This window comes from Vitis vinifera, chromosome 7 (assembly GCF_030704535.1).
Source record: "Vitis vinifera cultivar Pinot Noir 40024 chromosome 7, ASM3070453v1".
Taxonomy (NCBI): domain Eukaryota; kingdom Viridiplantae; phylum Streptophyta; class Magnoliopsida; order Vitales; family Vitaceae; genus Vitis; species Vitis vinifera.
Genome location: NC_081811.1, coordinates 668,575 through 680,899, shown reverse-complemented (window position 1 = coordinate 680,899; position 12,325 = coordinate 668,575). Strand labels below are relative to the sequence as shown.

The 12,325-nt window shown below is 34.2% G+C and overlaps 2 protein-coding genes across 2 annotated transcripts; one reads left to right on the top strand and one right to left on the bottom strand.

Annotated features, from left to right (window-relative positions):
- Positions 1-542: 542 nt before the first annotated feature.
- Positions 543-2,867, bottom strand: LOC100240826 (3-ketoacyl-CoA synthase 20-like). The gene is made up of 2 exons (XM_010653653.3): positions 2,658-2,867; positions 543-1,442 (listed from the first exon to the last, which is right to left on the bottom strand). The coding sequence occupies exons 1-2, from the start codon at positions 2,865-2,867 to the stop codon at positions 636-638; spliced, it is 1,017 nt and encodes a 338-aa protein (XP_010651955.1). The 3' UTR covers positions 543-635.
- Positions 2,868-6,611: 3,744 nt separating this feature from the next.
- On the top strand, positions 6,612-7,476 carry LOC132254111 (uncharacterized). The gene is made up of 2 exons (XM_059738794.1): positions 6,612-7,188; positions 7,296-7,476. The coding sequence occupies exons 1-2, from the start codon at positions 6,612-6,614 to the stop codon at positions 7,328-7,330; spliced, it is 612 nt and encodes a 203-aa protein (XP_059594777.1). The 3' UTR covers positions 7,331-7,476.
- The last annotated feature ends 4,849 nt before the right edge of the window (positions 7,477-12,325 follow it).

Here is a 12,325-nt window from a genome sequence, read left to right as displayed (position 1 = left end):
TATATCATACTTTGGCTTACACCATAAGTTCCTTTTATTTTTAATTAAGCTTTTATAATATCAATATCGACAGTTAAAAATCATGACATTGTTTAGCACCTATCTCGACATGCCCTAAATTTAGAAGTCAAATCTTATTGAAGGTGTTTGAATAAATGATATGTATACTAGCTTTTCAAGAAAGAGAATGGAAATGAGAAAGAAAGAAAGTAGAAAAAAGAAAAATTATAAATAAAATAAGAAATTCAATCAAAATATTTTTAAAACCTATCATGAAATGGAATTATAAAAATATAGAATTAAATATATATTTTCTATAACATCCAAAAAAAAAATTAATAGCGATGCTATTGTTTTCTAAACAATCCTATTTCAATTTTACATTTAAAAAAAATTACTTTTTATCTTGCAAAAAATTGAGAGTGATTTAGAATTAGCCATGTAAAATTTTGTTGGACTTATCCCACAAAAATGAAATTTGAATTAAAAATATTTTTTTAAAAAATTGATAATCAAATATAACATTATGTTAATTACTTAAATGAATTGCAATAACTCATTCTTTATTTCTTATTCATGGGCCTGAAGCCCAACATGCAAATAGTAATCAGCCCATGGAGATCTGATGATCATAATCACTTTGATTTTGATGACTCAAAAGCATAAGGAAATGTTTCAGTGCTATGCGGGTCCACCACTGGAAACTCATCAATCACATCGCTCCAAGGATTCATTTTCTCACGATCAATGGTCCTAATGGCTTTCCAAAACGCACTACTACATTTAAAGCCAGACCCATATGCAATCTGCCACACACGATCACCCCTCTTGATCCTACCCTTGGCCTCTGCATAAGCTAGCTCATACCATACTGAACTACTCGATGTATTCCCAAACCTATACAAGGTCATTCTAGAAGCTTCCATTTGTCCCTCACTCATTCTCAAGCTCCTCGCCACTTTGTCCAGTATGGGCTTTGCACCCACATGAGGGAAGAAATGATCCACTGCACGCTTGACATTTGGCACGTACGGTTTGATGTTTGCCACATGGAAATACCTAATTAAATAGTTGGCAAGATAGAGGAGTCGTTCTGATGCAGGGAGGATCAGGGGAGCCAATGTGGCTACGTTGGATTTAATGATCTCGGAGACCACGACTAAGAGATCTTTGTTGATGGTAATACCCACGTGGCCCTCATGGTCCTTTTCCTGGATGATGCAGTTGTACGAACAATCAGAGCTTGCGGTGTTGGTGTGGACAGTGTGGATGAGCTGGTACTTGGAGCTGCTTCGATCGGAGGGTCGGTTGGAGAGGAAAACCGCGGCGCCACCCATACGAAAGCAACAATTGCCGATGAGCTTGGATGGATTGTTTCCCATGTAGCAGCCTTGAGTGATAATCTCTGTGGTCACCACTAGGGCATACGAATTACGGTGCACCTGCAATTGAGGGGTATTTTTTAGAAAAATATTGTTATAAAAATGATTATTTGAAAAATAAATATAAAATATGATACTCTAAGTAAACCTATTACAAAAATTCATTTTTTATGTAAATTTTTTTAATATTTTTATTTTTAAAAACATAAAATGGAAATGTATCCAAACAAATAATTACCTTTTTTTTTTTTTAATTTTAACTCTTACAATCATGTTAATTTTTTTTACATTATATTTAGTTCTCGAAAGTAGAAAATACTAAGGAAAACAAAATAATAATAATAATGAAGATCAAAATAATTTTCTTGTATCTGATTATATTATAAAAATATATTAAAAAATTAAATTAAATAAATATTAATTAAAAACTTATACCTTTTCAAATTATTTAATTTTTACATGCAACAGGTTGAAAGTATCATATATAAAAAATAACAGGTTCTTTATAGTAACAAGTTGAGGCCTAGTGGCTGCCCATTTTGGGGCTGGTCCACCAACTATAAAAGACAATCCAATAAATAAACCGAAACAAAGTTCTCTCAAGAGTTGGACAGAGTCGGGCGTTGGAATAGTTAAGAAGTAAAGACCAAAAACAAAAAAACGAAAAAATTGGGGGAAAAAGAATGAAATTAAGGCACTATTTGGAAATTATTTTTAAGAATAATTTTTTATTTTTTAAAATTTTAAAAATTATTTTTAGAGAATATTTTTTAATTGTTTTAGGTTATTGTCTTTATTGTTTGAAGGTTGTTTTAAAATAATAATTATACAAATATAAAAAATATTAAAAACAAAATATTACATATAAAATTTATTTTTAAAATATAAAAAATAAATTAAAAATATTTCAAATTTTTAAATAAACTTTTATTTTACAAAACATCATAAAATAATTTAAAAAAAACGATGACCTTGTATGACAATTATTTTCAAAAAAATTGAAAAGTACTATTGATAATAGAAAAATTATTTTTTGTTTAATATTATTAAAAACAGAAAATATGGCCTTTTCAAATAACATATAAAATTATTAAATATAAAAATTATTTTCAAAATATATTTAAAAATATTAAAATCAGATTAAAAATATTTTAGGTGTATTTACTAAACATTTGAGTACAATTTTTCAAAATCATTCTCAAAAATTGTTTTTCAAAACTGTTTTAAAAAATAATTAGCAAATATATGATAAACATGAAAAATAAAATACGGAACCTTGAGAAGGTCTTTGGCAAGCCCAATGGACAAGAGTCCAGCACTGCACCCCATTCCACTCAGATTGTAGCTCAAAACATTCTTACCAAGCTTGTATCTATTCACAATCATGGAAGCTAGAGACGGAACAGTGTTAAAAATACTACTATGCACCACCACTATCCCTATCTCCTCACCCTTCACCCCGGTCTTGCCCAGTAACTCATCCATGTTATCAAATCACCCACGTTCCGCTGCCCTGAAGTGGTCCAACACTTGGCCACGTCCTTCATCATGTAGCTGCTGTTAAGGAGCACGTTTCTCTCAACTGCTCATCGTGTGGCAAATCAGAGAAACGTGGCTTTGATGGGAAGCCACGTTTTCTTTGTATTTTAAATATCGGTCTTGGTCCCGAGCTCCTCTCTCATGCTGCTGAAAATCTTCAGAAACTACACCATCCATAAGGAGAGATAGAGTTTTGGAAACCAAAGACTTGCAACCCAACAATGGCTGGAGGTAAGTATGGCATAAGTTACAAATTAAGATTGTTTATATGCATTATGAATTGCTTACATTTGGTATTAGAGCCTTGCAATCTTGCCTCTGCCTTGGTGTTAGTTGCTTAGATAATTGTTTCCTTTCTGGAAATAAAATCAAATAGAACAAGAAATTAGGTGAAATGGTTCAGCTTTTGTGGTTTACTTCCACCCAGGGATTGAAAAATCGGAAAATGTCGCCGATATTTCGAAGAAATATCGGATATCGGACGGCGCCGAAACGATAATCGTCACCGATTATCGATCGACGGAAAAATCGACAAAAAATGGCAAAATCGCCGATATATCGGCGAAATATCGGCGAAGCACCGATTTATCGGAAAATTTCCCGATATTTTCCTACCAGTCCAGCCCGCGCACAGGATACAAAATCTGGCTCAAAAATCGTGGATTTAGGGTTCGTGAAATTTAAATCCAATGGCACAACAGCAAAGAGACCCTTAAAACAGATCCAGAAAACACAGGGAGCAAAAGAAAAGCAAATTTTTTGGTTTTCTTTGGGGGTTTTGAATGGATTTTCTCGGAAATCAAACGAGAATGAATTTTCCCGGAAATCAAATGGGGGATGGATTTTCCCGGAAATCAAATGGGGGATGGATTTTCTTGGGAATCAAACGGGGGTTGCAAAAAAAAAAATATCAACGTGATTAGATTAGTACCTGCGAGGATTGAGAGTGGCAGAGGAAGATAGGTCTTTTTAGGAAGAAGAACTCTCTCGGCTGGAGGGCAGCTTCAGAAAAGGGGAAAGGGGAATTCTCTCGGCTGGAGGGTAACTTCAGAAGTGGGTGACCCTTTTAATTTTTAGATTTAGTAGAGGTAAAAAAAAAAAAAAAAAAAAAAAAAAAAAAAAAAACAAATCATGAGAGCAATTTTCCTCTACCCATATAAATAATTATAAATTATTGAATTTTATTTTGATTATTAAATAAATTAATATTAATAAAAAAAGTTGTTACTATATGTTTTTAATAAAATTTTAAAAATTAAATCTCAAATAAAATATTTATATAAATTAATTTAATTTTCATTTAAAATATAATAAAATATGTTTTAATAAAAGTATTTTAAAATTTTTTAAATAAACATTATCTTCAACAAATTGGGTCATCTTCATCTAACAATATAATGAAATCACATCGATCTCTTCCTTAATATAAGGACTATTGTAATATCATATGTATTATATTTATGTATAAATTGTTTTTATTCAATAAAATAAAATATTTTTTAATTCAATTCTAACTCTATATACTTTCAAAATTCATATATATTATTTTTAAAATTTGAATATCGAATCTACCAATATATCTTTGTTTAAAATATCTTTTTAATTATATATATGTCAATTACACTTACAAGATAACTTTAAAACGTGTATTTTTACTTATTTTATCATTTTTTAAAGTTTTTTCAAGCATTTATATTAATTTTAAATAATTTTCACTTTATCGATATTTGTGAAAAAATATCCACCGATATTTCTCCGATATTTACGATATATCCGTAAAATCGAAGTACCGATATATCCGTAAAAACCGACATTTCAATCCTTGCTTCCACCTACAGCCATGCCACCCATTCAACTACAACGTCTTTGATCTAGATTATTTCTTCACCATAAAAACCCATTTCTTTCTCTATCTACATACATATATTATATATATATATATATATATATTCACTACATGCGCCATTTCGAGCCCCATTTAGAGCACCATTAAGCACCACTGCAGGTGCTAGTCAAAGCGTCGCTGCAGGCACCATTTAAGGCGTTCCAAAAGAGCCATTTTCGGTGCTTTTGGGGCTGCAGTTTCAGCCACTACAGGCCCCACATTCAAGCGACATTAAAGCGCCGCTGCTGGTGCTGGTCAAAGGGGCTGCAAGTGCCATTTCCAAACGCCATTCAGGCGCCAATTCTGAGCATAATTCAGCCCCAATTCTGAGCGCCATTCAGGCACTCATTCCAGCATCATTCAGGCACTCATTTCAGTGTCATTCAAGCTCTGATCTTTGCCGCTGCAAGCCCTCGTTACGAGCGCCATTCAGGCGCTGTTCAAGCGCCGATGCAGGTGCCTGTTCCGAGTGCCATTCAGGCACCACTGCAAGCGCCATTCAGGAACTAGTCAAGCGCCGCTGCAGGCACCATTTTCGGGCGTTCCAGAAGCGCCATTTGAGGTGTTGTTTTGGTGCCGCGGATGATGCGGCTGCAGGAGACTAGGGTGGTTATGATGCCAACGTGCTGAATGTTGGAACACATAAATTAATAAATAAATAAAAACTAGAGAGATATTGGGTTTTTACTTTTGGACCCATTAGGCTTATTAGTGACCAATAAAATTATTAAAGGTCTTTGTGCATTGGGCCATGGGTTAAATCTGATAAATTATTTATTGGTTTTGAATTAATTGTTTTTATATGGATTTAGGTACCCTTTCATAATATGAATTCCTTTTAAATTATTCTAAATTATGTGTGATTTTTATACATGCAAATTAAATTATTTATTTTAATTTATATGTTTGTATGTGTAAAAATATAGCCTAATTGTTGACATTGTTGACTAAATTTAGTTAGATATATTAAGATTATATCATATAGTATGCATGCAATTGTTGACATTGTTGACTAAATTTAGTTAGATATATTAAGATTATATCATATAGTATGCATGCAATTGTTGCCTAAAATTTAGTTAGATATATTAAAATTATATCATATGATTTTAATGTCTAGTGAATCCATATGATTTTTTTAAATAATTAAGGAATAGCCACAGCATCCTTAATTATATAAAAAATTATATATTAATAAGGATCGCATTATGGACATTAATTGTAATTAACTATATAAATATGATGTTTTACCCCACAGGGTTTTCATTATGTTTATATAATTAATTATGATAAAATATTAAAATTAATTTTTTCTAATTTACCCACAGGAATTAGGAAGAATTAATTTAATAAGTTTATCATAAAGATTATAGACAGAAAATATCAAACTATATTTAGAATAAATTTCATGATTTAATAAAATAGTTTGATAAAGTCTATCATAAAGATAATGAATCTTATTGAATTAAAGATTTAGCCCACATGCAATTTTTAATAAAATTAGATTCAATTTTAAGCATGTTCTACATTGGTAAAGCATGAATTTATATTAAAGCCTCAAATTTTTAATAAGCTTCTAATCCTTTTGTGCAGTTTTACCTAGCATATCTGATATTCGTTGTGAGGTTCCCGAACTTAGAGGAGATAACTTTAAGATATGGAAGGAGAGAATTCTTCTTCAATTAGGGTGCATGGACATAGATTATGCTATAAGGAAAGATGAACCGCATAAGATCACAGATACCAACACACCTGAACAAATTTTATTGTACGAACGCTGGGAGAAATCTAATCGCCTTAGCGTGATGTACATTAAGACAAAAATCAGTGCTGGTATACATGGTTCAATCGAGCAACATGAGAATGTCCGTGAATTGCTAAAGGCTATTGACGAGCAATTCGTCACTTCAGATAAAGCCTTGGCAAGCACCCTAATTATGAAGTTCACATCCCTGAAGCTCACCGGTGTAAGAGGTGTGCGTGAACATATCATGGAGATGAGGGACATTGTGGCTCAATTGAAGAAACTCGAGGTAGAAATGTCTGAATCTTTCTTGGTGCACTTTATTCTTAACACTCTTCCACCTCAGTATGGACCTTTCAAAATCTCTTACAACACACATAAGGATAAGTGGTCTATCAATGAATTGATGACCATGTGTGTTCAAGAGGAAGGAAGGTTATTGATGGAACAAGGAGAAAGTGCCATGCTGGTGACGCAAAGGAAAGGAAAGAAAGGAAAATCTCAAGCTAGTCAGAAAGGGAAGCAACAAATTCCTCCCAAATCTGACATTAAGAAAGACGAAAAGTGTTTTTTCTGTAAAAAGAAAGGACACGTGAAGAAGAAATGTCTGAAATTTCAGAATTGGCTTGAGAAGAAAGGTAACCCTACCTCATTTGTTTGCTATGAATCTAATATGGTTAATGTAAACACCAACACATGGTGGATTGATTATGGATCTACAATCCACATTTCAAATTCCTTGCAGGGTATGCAAAACCTAAGGAAGCCAATGACAAGTGAGCAATTCATCTTATCCGGAAACAAGATGGGCTCGCATGTGGAAGCAATAGGGATATGTTATTTAACTTTAAATAGTGGTTTTGTTTTAGAATTGCAAAAGACTTTTTATGTACCAAGTTTCTCACGAAACTTGATTTCAGTTTCTAGACTTGTACCGTTTGGATATTCCTTTCATTTTTCAGAAACATCTTTCAATTTGATTTATAAATCTGAATGTGTTGGGAATGGTATCTTGTCTGATGGTCTTTATTGTATATTCTTAAAAAATGATACCGCTCATAATTCATTGCATGTCCAAACTGGCATTAAGAGATGTGTTGTAAAAGAGGATTCCTCTACATTGTGGCACCGGAGATTAGGTCATATTTCCATAGATAGAATCAAAAGATTGGTGAATGATGGGGTACTTAGTACTCTAGATTTTACTGACTTTGAGACTTGTGTGGACTGCATTAAGGGTAAGCAGACCAATAAGTCAAAGAGAGGTGCTACTAGGAGTTCCACCATACTAGAGATCATACATACTGATATATGTTGTCTTGACATGGACTCTCATGGTCAGAAATACTTCATCTCTTTCATAGATGATTTCTCACGATACATGTATCTCTACATACTTCATAATAAAAATGAAGCTTTAGATGCCTTTAAAGTCTTCAAGGCAGAAGTAGAGAAACAATATGGTAAACAAATTAAGATTGTGAGATCAGATAGAGGTGGAGAATATTATGGTAGATACTTGGAAGATGGACAATCACCTGGGCCATTTGCGAAGTTTCTTCAAGAGCATGGGATTGTTGCCCAATACACCATGCCTGGTTCTCCAGACCAAAATGGTGTAGCAGAAAGAAGAAACCGAACTTTATTGGACATGGTGAGGAGTATGCTTAGCAGCTCAAAACTTCCTAAATTCTTGTGGACTGAAGCACTTAAGACAGCTGTGTATATATTAAACCGAGTTCCAACCAAGGCTGTCCCAAAGAGGCCATTTGAGTTATTGAAAGGTTGGAAACCGAGTTTGCGACATATGCGCGTTTGGGGATGCTCGTCTGAAGTGAGAATTTATAATCCACAGGAGAAGAAACTGGACCCAAGGACTATTAGTGGGTATTTCATTGGATATGCTGAAAAGTCTAAGGGATACAGATTTTACTGTCCATCTCACAGCATTAGGATTGTGGAATCAAGAAATGCTAAATTTCTTGAATATGACTTGGTCAGTGGGAGCGATCAATTTAGGAACATAGTTTCTGATATTGATCATACAGAGTCTCAACCTTCCACTTCAAGCGATAGATTGTTTATTGTTCATAACACCCCTCAAGTACAAACGGGTGTTGAATGAACAATCGATGAAGTTCAACCAGTCATTGAAGTTCCACAAGTTGTTGACAACATTCCAGTAGACCAAGTTGATCAGGAGTTGCCTAACACTTCTGAACAACAAGTTGAGCCTCATACTTCCTCGGAAGATATTGGTACAACCTTAAGAAGGTCTGCTCGAACTAAGAGGTCAGCAATTCCTAGTGATTATGTAGTGTATCTACAAGAATCTGACTATAATATAGGAGCCGAAAATGATCCCGAATCATTTTCACAAGCCATGAGTTGCAAAGAATCTGAATTGTGGTACAATGCCATGAAGGATGAGATGAGTTCCATGAAGTGCAATGATGTTTGGGACCTTGTTGAGTTGCCTAATGGTGTGAAAACCATTGGTTGTAAATGGGTTTTTAAGACAAAGAAAGACTCATTAGGCAACATTGAGAGATACAAGGCCAGACTTGTTGCAAAGGGGTTCACTCAGAAAGAAGGAATCGATTACACGGAAACCTTTTCTCCTGTATCTAAGAAAGATTCCTTGCGCATTATATTGGCATTAGTAGCCCACTTTGATTTAGAATTGCAACAAATGGATGTGAAAACTGCATTTCTTAATGGAGAGCTAGAGGAGGAGGTTTACATGAAACAACCTGAAGGATTCCCCTCTAGTGATGGTGAGCAATTGGTTTGTAAGCTTAAGAAATCCATATACGGTTTAAAACAAGCATCCCGCCAATGGTATTTAAAATTCCATAACATAATTTCTTCATTTGGTTTTGTTGAAAATGTTATGGATCAATGCATATACCTTAAGGTCAGTGGGAGTAAAGTTTGTTTTCTTGTTTTATACGTGGATGACATCTTACTTGCAACCAATGATAAGGGTTTACTTCATGAGGTGAAACAATTCCTCTCTAAAAATTTCGACATGAAGGATATGGGTGAGGCATCTTATGTCATTGGCATTAAGATCCATAGAGACAGATTTAAAGGTATCTTAGGTTTGTCTCAAGAAACCTATATCAATAAAGTTTTAGAGAGATTTCGGATGAAGAATTGTTCACCTAGTGTTTCTCCTATAGTGAAGGGTGATAGGTTCAATCTGAACCAATGCCCGAAAAACGATCTTGAGAGGGAACAAATGAAGAACATTCCATATGCTTCTGCAGTCGGAAGTTTGATGTATGCTCAGGTCTGCACAAGGCCTGACATTGCATTTGTTGTTGGAATGTTAGGACGATATCAGAGTAACCCAGGTATAGACCACTGGAAAGCTGCAAAGAAAGTGATGAGATATCTTCAAGGAACCAAAGATTACAAGCTTATGTACAGACGAACAAGCAATTTAGAGGTAGTTGGCTACTCAGATTCAGACTTTGCTGGCTGTGTTGATTCACGTAAATCAACATCTGGATACATTTTTATATTGGCCGGTGGAGCTATATCTTGGAGGAGCGTTAAGCAGACCATGACTGCTACTTCTACTATGGAAGCTGAGTTCATTTCTTGTTTTGAGGCTACTTCACATGGTGTATGGCTTAAGAGTTTCATTTCCGGGCTTAGAGTTATGGATTCAATATCTAGGCCATTGAGTATATATTGCGACAATTCAGCTGCAGTCTTTATGGCAAAGAACAATAAAAGTGGAAGTCGAAGCAAACACATCGACATTAAGTATCTAGTCATAAGAGAACGTGTTAAAGAAAAGAAAGTGGTTATTGAGCACATTAGCACTGAATTGATGATTGCTGATCCTTTGACTAAGGGCATGCCACCGTTGAAATTCAATGATCATGTAATGAACATGGGACTTAATTCCCTTATGTAGTTTTATTGTACAAACTCTTATTATGATGTTTTCTCATATTGATGTGCACCTTTATTTAATTTTGAGAAAATTCAACTTCATTGGACCAAGAATGAACATAGGGTTTATTCATTAAGCAATATTGCCACATAAAGTAAAATGTTAAGAAATGAATACATTGTAATACATGGAAGATAACACTCGTTATATAGAGGACTTATCGCCATGATTCATATATTTGTTATTTAATGTGGAAAAATGATGATCTAAGATAGGACATGAGGTTAAAAGTGTGGACCAAGTGGGAGAATGTTATCAAATCACCCACGTTCCGCTGCCCTGAAGTGGTCCAACACTTGGCCACGTCCTTCATCATGTAGCTGCTGTTAAGGAGCATGTTTCTCTCAACTGCTCATCGTGTGGCAAATCAGAGAAACGTGGCTTTGATGGGAAGCCACGTTTTCTTTGTATTTTAAATATCGGTCTTGGTCCCGAGCTCCTCTCTCATGCTGCTGAAAATCTTCAGAAACTACACCATCCATAAGGAGAGATAGAGTTTTGGAAACCAAAGACTTGCAACCCAACAATGGCTGGAGGTAAGTATGGCATAAGTTACAAATTAAGATTGTTTATATGCATTATGAATTGCTTACAATCCACAGCTCCGAACACCACCATCTCCGCCTCTTTCCTCGTCGCCTCCATCGACATATCCAGGGGCTCCCTAAGCAGTCCCTCAGACAAGTACGTGGCCTCGCCTAATCCCGACGTCTTCATTAGTTTCTTCATGAATTTCAGACTCTCGTCGGAGAAATTTCCATGCCGCCTCAACCTCTCAATCACCATTTCCTTAGTGCATGCTAGAGAGCTGGGGGGCTTGTAGCATGCAAAATCTAGCAAGAAAATTTTAGGGGAAGACCCAAAGGCGAAAATGCTTAACATAATAAAAGCAATTAGGGTTAAGCCCACCATGACGGCCATCGACAGGATGAAACCGGACTGGCTGATTAGAAACCCTAAGAGGTCATTTGATATGAATCCAAGGAGAAACATGGTGAATTGGGTTATGAGTATGTGCAATTTTTGGATTAAAAAATGGCCTAAAAACCATGTATTTAAATAGCCAAAACATTTATTTATTTATTTATACGTGTTTCATGCGTTCCACGGTGACAAAAGACAGATAAGATGTCACACTTTCAACTCACTCGTCCTTTCCAAGTAATCAATGTTAGAATTGGTCTCTATTTAAATTATTTCTTTCATGGGTAGAATGGGCTACGGTGAGTTATGTGAAACAAAGTGTCGGCAATTCATTGGATTTTTATTCTGATTAATAAAATATTAAAATATAATTATGGATGATAATTTGAATGGATTTTCTATTCCAATATTCCACTATTTCAAACATCCATTATATATATATATACATATATATATATATATATATATATATTAAAAAATAATTTGTGAAGTATCGTAATGTCAATCGTAATTTTTACCAACTAAAAAAAAGTAAAAATCATCTTTTGAATAGATAATTTATTTATTTATTTTTAAAAATATTATAAGCAAAAATTATCTCTTAAAGAGACAAATTCTTTTTATTATTATTATTATTTAAATTAAAAAGTCTAAAATCATCCATAGGATGAAAACGGACTGGCAGATCAGAAACCGATCATTTGATATGAATCCAAGGAAAAACATGATGAATTGGGTTATGAGTATGTGCAATTTTTGGATAAAAAATGACCTAAAAACCATGTATTTAAATAGCCAAAACATTTATTTATTTATGCATGTTTTACTTGCCTTCACAATTCATAGTTCATGTTTCATGCGTTCCACGGTGACAAAAGACA